Source organism: Trachypithecus francoisi, unplaced genomic scaffold, assembly GCF_009764315.1.
Source record: "Trachypithecus francoisi isolate TF-2019V2 unplaced genomic scaffold, Tfra_2.0 Lachesis_group17, whole genome shotgun sequence".
In the NCBI taxonomy this organism is placed as follows: domain Eukaryota; kingdom Metazoa; phylum Chordata; class Mammalia; order Primates; family Cercopithecidae; genus Trachypithecus; species Trachypithecus francoisi.
The window spans coordinates 13,398,501-13,415,674 of NW_022681462.1; the positions used below are offsets into that span (position 1 = coordinate 13,398,501).

The 17,174-nt window shown below is 35.6% G+C and overlaps 1 protein-coding gene across 3 annotated transcripts in view; it reads right to left on the reverse strand.

Moving 5' to 3' along the window:
- Positions 1-470: 470 nt before the first annotated feature.
- The window catches only part of WDPCP (WD repeat containing planar cell polarity effector), a 493,313-nt gene continuing 476,609 nt past the window's right edge, over positions 471-17,174 (reverse strand). The window contains exon 18 of one of the 3 annotated variants that reach the window (XM_033239210.1): positions 471-689. In XM_033239210.1, the coding sequence (XP_033095101.1) occupies positions 639-689 (51 nt within the window). In that variant the 3' untranslated portion in view covers positions 471-638. Of the gene's footprint in view, positions 690-4,221; positions 4,476-17,174 lie in introns of those variants that run through there. The other 2 variants (XM_033239211.1, XM_033239209.1) reach the window with 2 other exon arrangements.

A 17,174-nucleotide genomic window follows, 5' to 3' on the forward strand; every position in this document is an offset into this window, starting at 1 on the left:
GGCTCAAGCAGTTCTCCTGCCTCAGCTCCACAAGCATGTACCACCATGCCTGGCTAATTTTTAAAATATTTTCTAGAGACAGCGTTTCACTATGTTGCACAGGCTATTCTTGAACTCCTGGCTCAAGCAGTTCTCCTGCCTCAGCTCCACAAGCATGTACCACCATGCCTGGCTAATTTTTAAAATATTTTCTAGAGACAGCGTTTCACTATGTTGCACAGGCTATTCTTGAACTCCTGGGCTCAAGTGATCCTTCAGCCTTGGCCTCCTAAAGCACTGGGACTACAGACGTGAGCACTATGCCTGCCCCCTACTGCCCCTTTTTTAAAGTACCTGGGAGAACAAAGTTTAAATATTCTACTTTTGTAGCACCTAATTAATGTACAATTTAAGACACTTTCAAAATTTTACATTATTGAAAATAAGTAGGTTAAGGACTTTTACTTAGGATCACTTTGCTGTTATGCTGCATGTTTTTGAAATAATAAAACTTTATTTTGAAAACACTCAAAACTCTTAACTAATTTATACAATTCATACTGTCTCTTATTAAAAATCCACATGGGGGATTTTAAGTCTGTATCAGGCCATGAAAAAGTTTAGGTATGAAGAAGGCAGGTTTCTTTTTTTCTTAATGTTTACACCAGACCAAAGTGAATCATTCTTAGAGAACCACCATCTCTGATTTCCTGCAAATAAACAAATAAAAATAATTAAAATAATGTTTAAGCAGAGTAAGAAGTAATTGACTTAACATTTGTATCTTTATTATTTTTAAGTACTTAAAAAGAGTGAAACAAAATAGTTTAAAATGTACTGCACATAGATACATAAGAGAACTGTATCTCACCTGACTTGATCATCAAAATTTTGATATGATATTCATAAAAACTAATCAAGCAATAATAAGCATTAAGAGGCAAAGAAAGGACAGGATAGTAATTGAAATTTAGAAGCATCTGAGGATTCCTCCAATGAAAAATTGCAAACTGTGGGTCATCATTTGGATTCTACAGTGTGATTTTAAAATACTGTGTATTCTAAAAGGTATTATATAACATATTTCCTAATTTTGGGTGTTTTACTGAGTATTTGATAGTGGCTCTTGAGGTAATGGCTTATAAAATAGAAAAGACTGTGGTTTTATAAGACTTTCATAAAATTTTATGAAGCTTCAAAGAAATATTGACAACAACTTCATCTATTTCCCATTTATTATTCTTTCTTTTGCACTTTCCGCCCAACCCTATCAGTTACAGAAAAACAGAAGATTTTATGGGCTTCTGAAGTTGGATGATGTGTGAAGATAAGACTAAAGATGAGTAATATTATGTGAAAAATAATACAGTGGGGACATTTTTTAAAATTTGAAGATAACCTACTTAGAGTTGAAATGGTAAAAGTAAAAGGTAAAGAGAGTAGGGATAATAGCACTTACACTATCATGTCATAATTGGAGACATTTTACTTAAAGTATAGGTGAAAATAATTTTTAAAAATAAATTTATTCTGTAAGTTATATCTTAAAAGTTATTTTTACTAAGAGAAGCCTTTCAGAAAGTCTGCATTTATACTATTTTAAGTAGTCACATCTCAAAGGAAACAGATATGGGGCTAAAAAATAAGGGCAACACATGTATGTAGGTATGTGCCTGTAGATCTTGAATGTACACAAAATTGAAAAAAAAAAAAAAAACCTGGAAAAACAGGTAGCAAGAAGAATGCGTAATTTAATAGTGCCTGGGGCTTGAGTGTGTGCTGGCAAGTTTCAGGCTTTTAGGTAGCTTTCAATTTAAAAAGAAAACTAAGCACTGTCATTTTAAAAACATAAGCTTCAACTCTTGGCTTATAAACTACCATATCAAAGTCTAGTTTCTATACCATGAGAATGGTCATTGAGAAAATGAGTTAAGTTTTGGCCTTGTTCATCAACTGACAGAGATCCCAGGTAAATTATTTTATTTTCCTAATATCTAAATATACTTGTTGCTAGAAGTATCATGTCGTTCAGCCATGTTGTTGATGTTATGTAGTGTCTTCTATCCATGATTTAATCCTCTTTTACCTTAGGAATTTAATTACATTTTAAAAAGTAAGAATCATAGAATTAACTTCTCAAGATCCTCCAGGATTTAAAAAAACAAAAAATATTCCTTTGGAGGATTTCCTTTAAAATCTATTGCATTTTAAAAAGACTTCAGGGCATTTCCAAGGTTTCCAATGCTATATAACCTTGACTTATACTCTGTGTACCTTAGAGGGATATTTTGAAGATTTATAAAAGAATTTATTTTACATTCAATTTTTTAAACATTATTTGAAGTAAAACATAATCATTAAATAAAATTTGGAAAACAGAAAAGTATGAAACTTTACCCATAGTCCTACCAGTTATACAAAACTAAAGTTAACATGAATTTACTTCTAGTCTCTTTTTCTCCACGTTTTATTTATTTTAAACACAGCTCGAATTATATTGTATATGTAATTCTGTATCTTTTTTCTTTTTTTGGCCTCACAACACTTCAAAACTTCAATGTTCCTACATAGTCTGTTTTTAATAGCTGAATTTTATTATTCCATTAAATACTATAGCTTTATTTAACCACTCCTTTTTTGGTTAAATTTATATTGTTTCCAATTTCTTCTTTTTCATAAATAACCCTATGATAGATTTTCTTAGGCATGAAGTTTTTTTTTTTCCTGTTTGTAGGATTATTTCCTTGGTATAGAACTGTAGAAATAGAATTATTGGACCAAAAGCTTATGAAATTTTAAGCTTCTGGATAAACACTGTAGAATTGGTAGCTTTGCTTTGTTTGTTTCCTAGTTTGGGAGGAGGTGATTTTGTTCAATAATAGAAAGTTGTGGTTCCAAGGAAGACTGATCTTCATTTTCTTGTTAATGTGTTGAAATTGTGCTCAGCCTTGACTGAATGAAACTACATGTTAATTCTTGTAGTAATTTTACAGCAACAAAAGGGTTTTCCCCAGTCCCTCATTGCTTTCTACATATGGTTAAGTGCATTTTCTGAGCCACACCCTTTTGCTGTTACCTAATGTTGGGTGATATCAGGTCACTTTCCTTTAAATGTGCACAGACTTTTGTAAGTAAATTCAGCAGACAGGTTAAGCTTTGCTTTGCTATAAACTGGATTTTGACATGTTGCTCACTTAATACAAATTTTTAAATTTTAATACAGGAAGTGATCATCTCACAGTTTATTATGTTCGGTTTCCTCTCTGTTACTAATGGTCTCTCTTGAAGTTTCTGATTTGGTTTAATAATGATTAAATCCCAGAAGTGTAATATTTTAGAGATGGAAGAAATCTTAAAACTCCCTAATCTGAAATTCTTCTATTTTATAGATGAACAAGTTGAGGCTCATATGGGTTAAGTGTTTCATCCAAAGTTAGTTCGTGGCAGAGTTGGGATTATAATTTTGTTCTTATTTCTCTGTGAAGTGTTTTTTTTTTTTTTCCACTATAGTTTTTTAATGTACTAACAATACTAGTTCCACAGGCTGCTTTATGATTAACTCCTCTGATTCTCTATTCCTATCATTTAAGGCTTTTGCTTGTAAGCATGCTAGCTAGTGGTCCACCCTATGTGGCAGGAGATGCTTTTCTGAGTAAGCTGACCAGCTATTCAAGTTTCACTACTGAACATTGTGAAATTGAACTCTGCTTCTTGCATATTTGGTATCGTATATAGGCTTCTTTTTCGTCAACATTGCAGTTTGGTACTTGACATTTTTGTAGAAAATGCAGTCTCCAACTGACTACAGTCTAGCACTTGCCAAAGGTTGGCTTGAGGCTTCTGGTACGTAAGAGAGACAAGTTGATAGATAAGCTAACTAACTTTCTAACTTCTGTGTTAAGTAAGCCATCAGAAAGGAATGTACTTAGAACTTGTCATTTCACCTTTCCACAGGAATGCCTTTAGTGAATTATGCTTTAATATAAGTATTTCACCTTGTAAAGAGGAGTTATAAGAAACATCTATGTGACTAGAATGTCTATCCTTTTCAAAACTCCAAGACATGTTTAGTTTGTTTTTCAGTTAAAAATTTAGAGATTGGGTCTTGCTAGGTTCTCAGTGCTGGCCTAAAACTCCTGGGCTCAAGCAGTTCCCCGACCTCAGCCTCCAGAGGAGTTGGGACTATAAAGATACACTACCACACCCAGCTTGCTTTTCAGTTTTTAATTTTTGTTTTTTTATACATACACACACACACATATATACGTATATATGTATATATACGCACATACACATACATGATATTTACATGTTGACAATTACATTAATAGAGCATCTTGAAGTATAAGTGTGTAACTTCTAAAAATGATAAAGTAGCACAATTTACTACTCTGGAGGCTGCGGCAGGAGAATCACTTGAACCCAGGAGACAGAGGTTGCAGTAAGCTGAGATCACACCTCTGCACTCCAGCCTGGGTGACAGAATGATACTCCACCTCAAAAAAAAAAAAAAAAAAATAAGATTTCTTTCAGACAATATGCCAATGAGTAGTACAAACAAGACAACATAGGTATGTAACTATATGATTTATTACCCTTGACTAAGAGCAAAGTCAGTGGGAGGAAACAAGAGGTATGCCCCATACCTAGAAACTCACTCAAACGTGTAGCCCCAAGATAACCTCTAAATTTACCTATTAAAGTTTAAAGGAGAATTAAAACTTTTTCCTTCCGTTTCTGTCGTTAGCACAAATTTTTTCCAGAATGTTCCCAAGAGGTAACTAGACCACTAGTGGTTTCATTTCTTTCTTTTCCCTTTCCTTTGTTTTGTATTGTGGTAAAATATATGCAACATAAAATTTACTACTTTATTTTTTAAGTGTATACTTTAGTGGGATTAGGCACATTCACGTCATCGTGTAACCATCACCACTCTCCATCTCCAGAACTTTGTAATCATTCCAAGCTGAAATTCTGTACTCATTAAATAACAGTTTCCCATTTTGTACTTCCTTAAGCCTCTGATAACCACTGTTCTACTTTTTTGAGATGGAATTTCACTCTTGTTGCCCAAGCTGGAGTACAGTGGCACAATCTCAGCTCACCGCAACCTCCGCCTTCTGGGTTCAAATGATTATCCTGCCTCAACCTCCTGAGTAGTTGGGATTACAGGCATGTGCCACCATGCCCTGCTAAATTTGTATTTTTATTAGAGATGGGGTTTCTCCATGTTGGTCAGGCTGGTCTCGAACTCCTGACCTCAGGTGATCCACCCACGTTGGCCTCTGAAAGTGCTGGGATTATAGGCATGAGCCACTGTGCCTGGTATTCTACATTATGTCTCTAAGAATTTGACTATTCCAGGTGCTTCATATAAGTGGAGTAATACAATATTTGTCCTTTTGAGCCTTTACTTATTTCAGGTCTTTACTTATTTCGCTTAGCGTAATGTCTGCAAAGTTCATCCATGCCGTAGCGGGTATCAGAATTTCATTCTCTTTTTAGGGCTGAATAATATTTCATTATATGTATATACCACCTTTTGTTTGTTCATTCATCTGTCAGTGACCATTTTGGTTGTTTTCACCTTTTGGGTATTGCGACTAATGTTGCTATGAACGTGGGTGTAAAAATATCTGTTCTTGTCCCTGCTTTCAATTCTTTGGGTGTATACCAGAAGTAAAATTGCTGGATCATATAATGGTTTTATGTTTATTTTTTTTAGGAACTACCATACTGTTTTCCACGGCAGTACCATTTTATATTCCCACTGGCAATGTACAAATGTTCTAGTTTCTCCACATCCTTATCAACATTTTTTGCTTTCTGTTTTTTGATAATGGCCATCTTACTGCTTCTCAGCCTTTTGACTAAAATCAAATAATGGCCTTCCCAATGTATGTAAAGTAGTTTCTCATTGTGGTTTGATCTGCATTTTCCTAACAATTAGTGATGTTGAACATCATTTCATGTACTTTTTGTCCATTTGTTTATCTTGGAAGTTCTTTGTACATTAAATTTTTTTACTGGGTTATAGTTCTTTCTATATTCTGGTTATTTGTCACTTATTATATATGTGATTTGCAAATATAGTTGTCCCTCAGTATTTGTGGGGGTTGGTTCCAGGACCCCCTACAGATACTAAAATCTGCAGATGCTTATGTCCCTGTTATTAAATGCGTAGTAGTTGCATATAATCTATACACATCCTCACATATACTTTAATCTCTGCATTACTTATAATACCTAATACAATGTAATTATGATGTAAATCACTATTATACTGTATTATTTACAGAATAATTTACAAGAAAAAGTCTGTACGTGTTCAGTACAGACAGTTTTTTCCCAAATGTTTTCAATCTGTTGTTGGTGGAATCCACAGATGAGAAGCCCATGGATACAGAGGGCCAACTGTATTTTCTCCTGTTGTGTGGGTTGCCTTTTTACTCTGTTGATAGTATCCTTTGATGGACAAACAATAATTTTAATGAAGTCTAATTCATCTGTTTTTTTGTTGTTGTTTTTATTGCCTGTACTTTTGGTGCCTTACCTGTGAAATCATTGCCAAATTCAATGTTACAACGTTTTCTCCTATGTTTTCTACCAAGAGAATTATAGTTTTAGGCCTGTGTGTAGATCTTTGATACATTTTGAGTTGATTTTTGTATACGGTGTAAGGTAAGAGTCTAACTTCATACTTTTGCATATGGACATCCTGTTTTTCCAGCAACATTTGATGAAAAGAATGTCTTTTCCCCCATTAAATGGTCTTGGCACCCTTGTCAGAAATCATTTATCCACATATACAAAGGTTTTATTTAGGTTCTCAATTCTGTTCCATGGTTCTATATGTCTGTCTTTATGCTAGTACTATATTTTGATTCCTGTAGCTTTGTAGTAAATTTTGAAGTCAGAAAGTGTGAGTTCTTCAACTTTATTGTTTGTTTTCAAGATTGATTTGGCTTTTCAAGGTCCCTTGATTTTCTGTATTAATTTAAGGATGAGTGGTTTTTTTTTTTTTTCTGTTTCTGCAAAGATATATTGAGATTTTGATAGGAATTGAGTGGAGAGTTCTGTATGTGTCTTTTCCATCTAATTGGTCTGTAGTGTTATTCAGGTCTTCTGTTGTCCTTATTGATCTTCTGTCTGGTTGTCCTATTGATTATTGAAAGCAGATTATTGAAGTCTCCTAATATTACTGCACTGCTATTTCTTCAATTGTTAATGTTTGCTTTGTATATTTAAGAGTTCTGATGTTTGGTGCATACATATTTATAATCATCATATCTTGGTGAATTGACTCTTTAATCATTATATATTATCCTTCCTAGTCTCTTGTGATGATTTTTCATTGAAAGTCTATTTTATCTGATACCATTATAGGTACCCCTGCTCTCTTGTGGTTACTATTTACATGAAATATTTTTTCCATCCTTTCCATTTCAGCTTATGTGTTGGATCTAAAATGAGTCTCTTGTGTGCAGCAGAGTGTTAGATTTTTTTAAAAAATTCATTCAGTCAATATGTCTTTTGACTAGTGAGTTGGATTATTCATATTTAAAGTAATTATTGATATGGAAGGATGTACTATTGCTGATTTGTCATCTGTTTTCTGTATGTCTTGTGGCTTTTTGGTCCCTCATTTCTTTTCTTACAGCCCTCCCTTTGTAATCCATTGATTATTTTTTTATAGTGACATACTTTGATTCCCTTTTCATTTCCTTTTGTGTGCACTATATAGATATTTTTCTTGGTGGCTAACATTGTGATTACATAACAGATTTCAAATTTATGCAATTTATGTTACACTGATAACAACTAATCTTCATTAGCATACAAAAATTCTCCTTTACAGTTCCTCCTTTTGTTATTGTTAAAACTTACATTTATATATTGTGTACCCATTAACTTAGATTTATAGTTTTTTGTGTAATTTTATAGATTATATACAAGAATTAAAAGTGGATTTATGCACCAGAATTACAATAATACAGGATTCTATAGTTGCCCATATGTTTACCTTTAATGGAGAACATTATAATTTTATGTGACTTTGTATAGCTGTCTAGTATCTTTTTGTTTCAATTTGAAGGACTCTCTTTAGCATTTCTTGTAGGGAACATCTAGTGGTGTTGACGATACATCTTTTATTAGGAATGTCATAATTTCTTCACATTTGAAGGACAGTTTTGCTAGATACAGTATTATTATTATTATTATTTTTTGAGATGGGGTCTTGCTCTGTCTCCCAGGTTGGAGTACAGTGGTGCGATCTTGGCTCACTGCAACCTCCACCTCCCAGGTTCCAGCGATTCTCCTGTCTCAGCCTCCCAAGTAGCTGGGATTACAGGTGTGTGCCACCATGCCCAGCTAATATTTTGTATTTTTAGTAGACATGGAGTTTCACCATGTTGGCCAGGCTTGAACTCCTTATCTCAAGTGGTATGCCTGCCTCGGCCTCCCAAAGTGCTGGAATTACAAGCGTGAGCCACCATGCCCAGCCCGGTTGATGTTTTTGAATATACTTTCCCATCCTTTTTAGCCTGCAAGATTCATACTAAGAAATTAGCTGATAATCTTATTAGGCTCCCTTGTATGTGATGAGTCATTTTTCTCTTCTAACTCTCAAGATTATCTCTTTGTCTTTGACTTTCAGCAGTTTGATTGTAATGTGTCTTGTTGTGTGTCTCTTTGGGTTTATTATACTTAGAGTTTGTTGAGCTTCTTGAGTTTATATGTCTCTGTCCTCAGATTGGGTAAGTTTTTGGCCATTATATTTCAAATAAGTTCCCTACATTTTTCTTATTGTGTTCCCCTTCTGGGATCTTCATAATGGATATATTGTCTTGCTCGATAGTGTCTTTTAAGCTCTATTCACTTTTTTATTCTTTTGTTCTTTTTGTACCTCATATTAGATCATTTCAAATAAGTTATCTTTAAGCTTGTTTAGTCTTTCTTCTGTCCAAGCCTGCTGTTGAATCCCTCTAGTGAATTTTTAAGTTTGACTATCCCCAATGTGCCCATTATATTTTTTATTTCCAGAATTTCTGGTTGGTTCTTGTAATAATGTCTATCTCTGTTGAAATTCCCCTTTGTTCATATAGTTCACCTGATTTCCTTTAGGTCTCTGTATATGTTGTTCTTTACTGTTTGGATGTGTTTAAAACAATTGTTTGAAAATCTTTTTCTAGTAAGTCTGATACTTCTATTTTTTCAGGGATAGTTTCTGCCAATTTATTATTATTATTATTGAATGGTCCGTGTTTCCCTGTTTCTTTTTATGCATTGTGATTTTGGGATTTTAAATTCACAATAATTATGTTGGGGATTTGAGAACAAAAACAAAACCAAAAACAGCTACTTCTCCCATTCTCTGTAGACTGGCTCTTTGCCGTGGAAGTCCTTTCCTAATTATCTTGGCCTTACTTCTGAATTTTGAGATCACATCAAAGAGAAAACTAAAGGTCTTCTCAGGTCTTTACTGAGCATGCATCTTGCCTGGACCTGTTTGTAGTTTTTTGAATCTCTGTATAGATGGCTGCTTTTAATTGTCTTAAATTTCCCAAGAGATCTTTGTGGGGTCTTGATGGTCTGTCATATGTCTCCACCTATAATCTTGTGCCCCAGGCATCTGTAGGTTCAGTCTCTCTGCAGCTTTCCTGAGCCATGACTACTGCTTCTCCTCATCTGAGATTAAGGCCATGCTTGTCTCCTAGCAGAGATCTGAGTTAGGTGAATCAGGGATCAGTTCTTCAGGCAGCCTGTAGACAAGTTAGAATTTTGCAAATAAGGCCAGCTTTGTTCCTTTTGATTCAAGGGATGGTGATATGATTTGGCTCTGTGTCCCCACTCAAATCTCACGTTGAATTATAATAATCCTCGTGTGTCAAGGGTGGGACCAAGTGGAGGTAATTGAATCATGGGGGCAGTTTTTTCCATGCCATTCTCATGATAGTGATGAGTTCTCACAAGATTTGATGGTTTTATAAGCATCTGGCATTTCCCCTGCTGACATTCACTCTGTCCTGCTGCCCTGTATAGAAGGTGTCTGCTTCTCCTTTGCCTTTTGCCATGATTATAAGGTTCCTGAGGTCTCCCCAGCTATGCAGAACTGAAAGTCAACTAAACCTCTTTCCTTTATAAATTACCCAGTCTTGGATATTTATTCATAGCAGCATGAGAATGGACTAATACAGGTGGAATTGGGAACTGCCATCTCCTCCAAACCAAGACAATGGCTGGGAAGGGGTGGAACAAGGGTGAGCAAAAATGCCATGATGTGTCCTACTGTTCGGAATGTAGCTTGTTCTTGATTGTTTGTTTACTTGGTTTCTGTAGACCTTTGACTGTTTTCCAGGGTTCCTATAAAGTTATTTAGCCACTGTATAGTTGTTTCTCTAATGTTTATTAAGGAGAATGAGGGTCTGAAGCTTCTTAATCACATTTTGCTGATGTCATTCTTCCTAGGAGTTTTCTAATCATTGTTTCCTCTGGTTGTATGTGGTTTCCTTACTGCATGGGAAGGGGACTCCATTGTGAATGCAACCCTGAATAATATATGCAGTGTGAGAACTTCAGTGAAATTCTAATCCCACCTGGTCAAATCCTTGTTATTTTGCCCACCCCACTTCTGTAGTTATAGAATATAATTTCCCTGTAGTATCTCTCTTCCCCAGTTTTATTTTGTCTTCCTCCAAAATTCATATTTTATTTCTATGATTTAACTCATATCCTTTCCTGCTCCAATATAATAGATCACAATTATGATCAATAATACCCACTTGACATGTAAATAAAGAAAATAAAAATTAAATTCTGGCTAAGTTTTACAGAATGCAAGAAAAGTATTTAGTAAATTTATATATATGCATATACACACACCCACACACATACATGTACACATATTGTTTTCATAGAATGCTGTGTTTTCAAAGGTTTTAGATACTTGGCTTATAATATGAACACTTTGAACACTGGTGTTTTAAATGTGAAATTCTGAGAACCTTTTGTTCTTGGTATAAAATATGAAACTTGTGAAATTCACATATGCAAATTGCTTCATTTATTAGTGACCTCTGACGGCTTCTGATTAAATCAGTATTGTGTCCATCTTTGAAGTATATATTTAAAAAATTATGAACTTCCTAATTTTTTCTTCGTTGTGGCTGACTATAGGGGGATTGCTGTGTATCTAAGTTAAGGTCCATTTAAATGTGTTTTTCAAAGCTCAAGATGGGGAGGGGGACTGTGGCTCACACCTGTAACCCCAGCACTTTGGGAGGCCAATGCAGGTGGATTGCTTGAGCTCAAGAGTTTGAGACTAGCCTGAGCAAGAAAGTGAAACCCTATCTCTACAAAAAATACAAAAATTACAGGCGCAGTGGCACGAGCCTGTAGTCCTAGCTACCTGGGAGGCTCAGGTGGGAGGATCACTTAAAGCCATGAGGTAGAAGTTGCAGTGCACTGAGATTGCACCACTGCACTCCAGCCTGGGTAACAGAGCCAGACCCTGTCTCAAAACAAAACAAAAAACTCTGGATAAAGTGTGCAAAAATCTTAAAATGGACCCCATCCATCAGAGAATAGTCTACTAAATTCAGGGCACGTGATATTTTTAAGATCTCTGAACGTGTTCATAAACTTAAAGGAGGAATTAGCCAAGCACTGTCAGAACATTTTTTTGTTTTCACAAAGGCTAATTTAATCGTTCTTCAAATGTCATTATTTCTTTTGTTTTGAGATGGAGTCTTGCTCTGTTGTCCTGGCTGGAGTACAGTGGCGTGATCTTGGCTCACTGCCCTCGGCCTCCCGGATTCAAGAGATTCTCCTGCCTCAGCCTTTCGAGTAGCTGGGATTACAGGTGTGTGTCACTGTGTCCAGCTAATTATTTGTATTTTTAGTAGAGACAGGGTTTCACCACGTTGGCCAGGCTGGTCTTGAACTCCTGACCTCAGGTGATCCACCCACCTCAGCCTCCCAAAGTGTTATGATTATAGGTGTGAGCCACTGTGCCCAGCGAAATGTTGTTATTTCAAGTTAATAAAATTCTCATAATTATGGCAACAAAATCCTCTCTTTATGTTTTTCCACAAAAGAGAATATGAACAAGGAAATTAAGTTTTTTTGTTTGTTTGTTTTGAGACAGGGTCTCACTCTGTCATCCAGGCTGGAGGGCAGAGGTGTGATTATGGCTCACTGCAGCCTCTAACTCCTGGACTCAGGCAATGCTCCTGCCTCAGCCTTCTGAGTAGCTGGGACTACAGGCACGTGTACCATGTCTGGCTAATTAAAAAAAAATTTTTTTAGAGATGGGCTCCAACTATGTTGCCCAAGCTGGTTCAAACACCAGGCCTTAAGTGATCCATCCACCTTGGCCTCCCTAAGTGCTAGGATTACAGGTGTGAGCCACTGCACTGAACTAGGAAATTTGAGGGACATACTTTTTCTTGAGAAGTAAACAGGCAGTAATGTATTCTATTAAAGATGTAGCCATTGTAGCATCAAAGGTTTAGTAAACTAATTCAAAGTGTCAGAGAACTTTATACTTGAATTACTATTATATATATATTCCCCAGAGGACTTTTACCCAAACGGTTTTCTTGGAATTAAAGTTTATAGTCATGGTTAAAATAAGTAGTGATTTAAAAATAGTTCACTGCTTACTTTAACCATAAACTAACTTCAGGTCTGAGGAGAATGTAAAATTTAAGAAAATTGTTCGGGAAAAAAGTTGTGCAGGGATTGATGGAGAGAGTGAGAGAGAGAGAGAGAGGAAGAGAAAAAGACAATCTATTATAATATGGGTATAATAAAATATATATTATGTATTATATTCAGACACATAATGGAACACTTAAGATGCATGCATTTCACTTACGTGCATTTTATGGGGGAGGGGAAGAAGTATAAACAAATATATTTTTAACTTTTCGGTTCAGGAATACACATGTAGGTTTGTTACATAGGTATACTTGTGTTATGGGGATTTGAGGTTTTTGTACATATTATTTCATCATCCAGGTATTAAGCCTAGTACCCATTAGTTATTTTTACTGATCCTCTCCTTTCTCCCACCCTCTAATACCCTCCAATAGGCCTCATGGTCTGTTGTTTTCCCTCTATGTGTCCATGTGTTCTCATCATTTAGCTCCCACTTGTAAGTGAGAACATGCAAAATTTGGTTTTCTGTTCCTGTATTAGTTTGCTAAGGGTAATGGCCTCCAGCTCCATCCATGTCCCTGCATGGCACATGATCTTGTTCTTTTTCATGGCTGCATAGTATTCCATGTTATATGTGTACCACATTTTCTTTATCCAGTCTATTATTGATGGGCATTTAGGTTGACTCCATGTCTTTGCTATTGTGAATAGTGCTGCAATGAACATACGCATGCATGTCTTTATAACAGAATGATCTATATGTCTTAGAGTATATACTCAGTAATGGGATTGCTGGGTCAAATGGCATTTCTGTCTTTAGGACTCTGAGGAATCACCACACTGTCTTCCACAATGGTTGAACTAATTTACACACCCACCAACAATGTATAAACATTCCTTTTTCTCCACAAACTGCCAACATCTGTTTTTTGTTTGTTTGTTTGTTTGTTTGTTTACTTTTTAATAGTCACCCTGACTGGTGTGAGGTGGTATCTCATTGTGGTTTTGATTTGCATTTCTCTGATGATCAAAGATGTTGAGCATTTTTTCATGATTGTTGGGTGTATGTATGATTCTCTTGAAAAGTATATGCTTGTGTCTGCTGCCTACTTTTAATAGATTTTTTTTCTTCTTGTATATTTGTTTAAGTTCCTTATAGATGCTGGACATTTGTCAGATGCATAGTTTACAAACATTTTCTCCCCTTCTGCAGGTTATCTGTTTACTCTGTTGATAGCTTCTTTTGCTGTGCAGAAGCTCTTTAGTTTAATTGGATCCCATTAGTCAATTTTGCTTTTGTTGCAATTATTTTTGGCATCTTCATCATGAAATCTGTGCCTGTGCCTGTGTCCTGAATGGTATTACCTAGGTTTTCTTCTAGGGTTTTTATAGTTTTGGGTTTTACATTTAAGTCTTTAATCCTTCTTGAGTTAATTTTTGTATATGATCTAATGAAGGGGTCCAGTTTCAATTTTCTACATCCAGCTAGTTAATTATCCCAGCACCATTTATTGAATAGGGATTCATTTCTCCATTGCTTGTTTTTGCCAGGTTTTTTGAAGATCAGATAGTTGTAGGTGTGCAGTCTTATTTCTGCATTCTCTATTCTGTTCCATTGGTCCATGTGTCTGTTTTTGTATAGGTACCATGCTGTTTTGGTTACTGTAGTTCTGTAGTATAGTTTGAAATTGGGTAGCATTGATGCCTCCAGCTTTTTTTTTGCTAGGATTTCCTTGGCCTCTTGGACTCTTTTTTGGTTCCATATGATTTTTTTTTTTTTTTTTTTTTTGGTGCACATAGTTTATTTAACACTCCTCTGTTTGGTGATTTAGATTATTTCCACCTTTTATTTGTAATAAAATATTGTGCTGCAGTGAGCATCCTTATGATTAAATTTTTGAACTCATCCTTAATTATCTTTTTATGATGAATTTCCAGAGGGTGAATTACAGTTCACATTTAACTCTTTCAATGCATAGTGTCAAGCTACCCTGTGGAGAGGTTGTGCTGATGTGTGCACGCTCAGCAGTGTATTCCAATGCCCATTTCCTTGCAACCTTGGCAACACCAGATATTGCTATTTTATTTTTTATTTTAATTAATTAATTTTTCCATAAGTTATTGGGTACAGGTGGTATTTGGTTACATGAGTTAAGTTCTTTAGTGATGATTTGGGAAATTTTGGTGCACCCATCAAATATGGGTATACACTGTGCCATATTAGTACTCTTTTATCCCTCACCCCCTTCCCACTCTTCCCCGCAAGTCCCCAAAGTCCTCTGTATCATTCTTATACCTTTGTGTCCTCATAGCTTAGCTCCCACATATTAGTGAGAACATACGATGTTTGGTTTCCATTCCTGAGTTACTTCACATAGAATAATGGTCTCTAATCTCATCCAGGTCACTACAAATGCTATTAATTCACTCCTTTTTATGGCTGCATAGTATTCCACTGTGTATGCATGTATATGTGTGTGTGTATAGACACATATACATGTATATAAACGTATATACACGTGTATATATACATATATATGTAGGTATATACACACCACAGTTTCTTTAGCCACTCGTTGATTGATGGGAATTTGGGTTGGTTCCATGATTTTGCAATTGTGAATTGCTCCACTATAAAAATGCATGTACAAGTATCTTTTCTGAGTAATCACTTCTTTTCCTCTGTGTAGACACCCAACAGTGGGGATTGCTGGATCAAATGGTAGTTCTACTTTTAGTTCTTTAAGGACTCTCCACACTGTTTTCCATAGTGGCTGTACGAGTTTACATTCCCACCAGCAGTATAGAAGTGTTCCCTGTTCACCACATCCATGCCAGCATCTACTGTTTGATTTTTTTATTATAGCCATTCTTGCAGGAGTAAGGTGGTAGCACATTGTGGTTTTGATTTGCATTTTCCTGATCATTAGTGATGTTGAGCATTTTTTCATGTTTGTTGGCCATTTGTATATGTTCTTTTGAGACTTGTCCATTCATGTCCTTAGCCTACTTTTTTATGGGGTTGTTTGTTTTTTTTCTTGCTGATTTGAGTTCTTTGTAGATTCTGGATATTAGTCTTTTGTTAGATGTATAGGTTGTGAAGATTTTCTCCCACTCTGTGGGCTGTCTGTTTACTCTGCTGACTGTTTCTTTTGCTGTGAAAAAGCTCTTTAGTTTAATTAGGTCCCAGATATTTATCTTTGTTTTTATTGCATTCGCTTTTGGGTTCTTGGTAATGAAATCTTTGCCTAAGCCAATGTCTACAAGGGTTTTTCCAATGTTATCTTCTAAAATTTTTATAGTTTCACGTCTTAGGTTTAAGTACTTAATCCATCTTGAGTTGATTTTTGTATAAAGTGAGAGATGAGGATCCAGTTTCATTCTCCTACATGTGGCTAGCCAATTATCCCAGCACCATTTGTTGAAAAGGGTGTCCTTTCCCTACTTTATGTTTTTGTTTGCTTTGTCGAAGCTGTAAGTATTTGCATTTATTTCTGGGTTCTCTATTCTGTTCCATTGATCTGTGTGCCTATTTTTATATCAGTACCATGCTGTTTTGGTGTCTATGGCCTTATAGTTTGAAATCAGATAGTGTGATTCCTCTAGATTTGTTCTTTTTGCTTAGTCTTGCTTTGGCTATTTGGCTCTTTTTTGGTTCCATGTGAATTTTAGAATTGTTTTTTCTAATTCTGTGAAGAATGATGGTGGTATTTTGATGGGGACTACAATGAATATGTAGATTGCTTTTGGCAGTATGGTCATTTTTACAATATTGATTCTACCCATTCATGAGCATGGGATGTGTTTCCATTTGTTTGTGTCATCTGTGATTTCTTTCAGCAGTGTTTTGTAGTTTTCCTTGTAGAGGTCTTTCAACTCCTTGGTTAGGTATATTCCTAAGTATTTTATTTTATTTTTTGCAGCTATTATAAAAGGGTTTGAGTTCTTGATCTGATTCTCCACTTGGTTGTTGTTGGTGTATAGAAGAGCTACTGATTTGTGTATATTAATTTTGTATCCAGAAACTTTGCTGAATTCTTTTATCAGTTCTAGGAGCTTTCTGGAGGAGTCCTTAGGGTTTTCAAGGTAAACAATTGTATCATCAGCAAATAGTGACAGTTTGACTTTCTCTTTACCAATTTGGATGCCCTTTATTTCTCTCTTGTCTTATTGCTCTGGCTAGGACTTCCAGTACTATGTTGAAGAGGAGTGGTGAGAGTAGACATTCTTGTCTTGTTCCAGTTCTCAGAGGGAATGCTTTCAACTTTTCCCCATTCAGTATCATGTTTGCTGTGGGTTTGTCGTAGATGGAGTTTATTACATTAAGTTATGTCCTTTGTATGCTGATTTTGCTGAGAGTTTTAATCATAAAGGGATGCTGGATTTTGTCGAATGCTTTTTCTGCATCTATTGAGATGATCATGTGATTTTTACTTTTTTCTTTTTTTTTTGAGAGTTTCACTCTGTTGCCCAGGCTGGAGTGCAATGGCACAATCTCAGCTCCTGCAGCCTCCACCTCCTGGGTTAAGTGA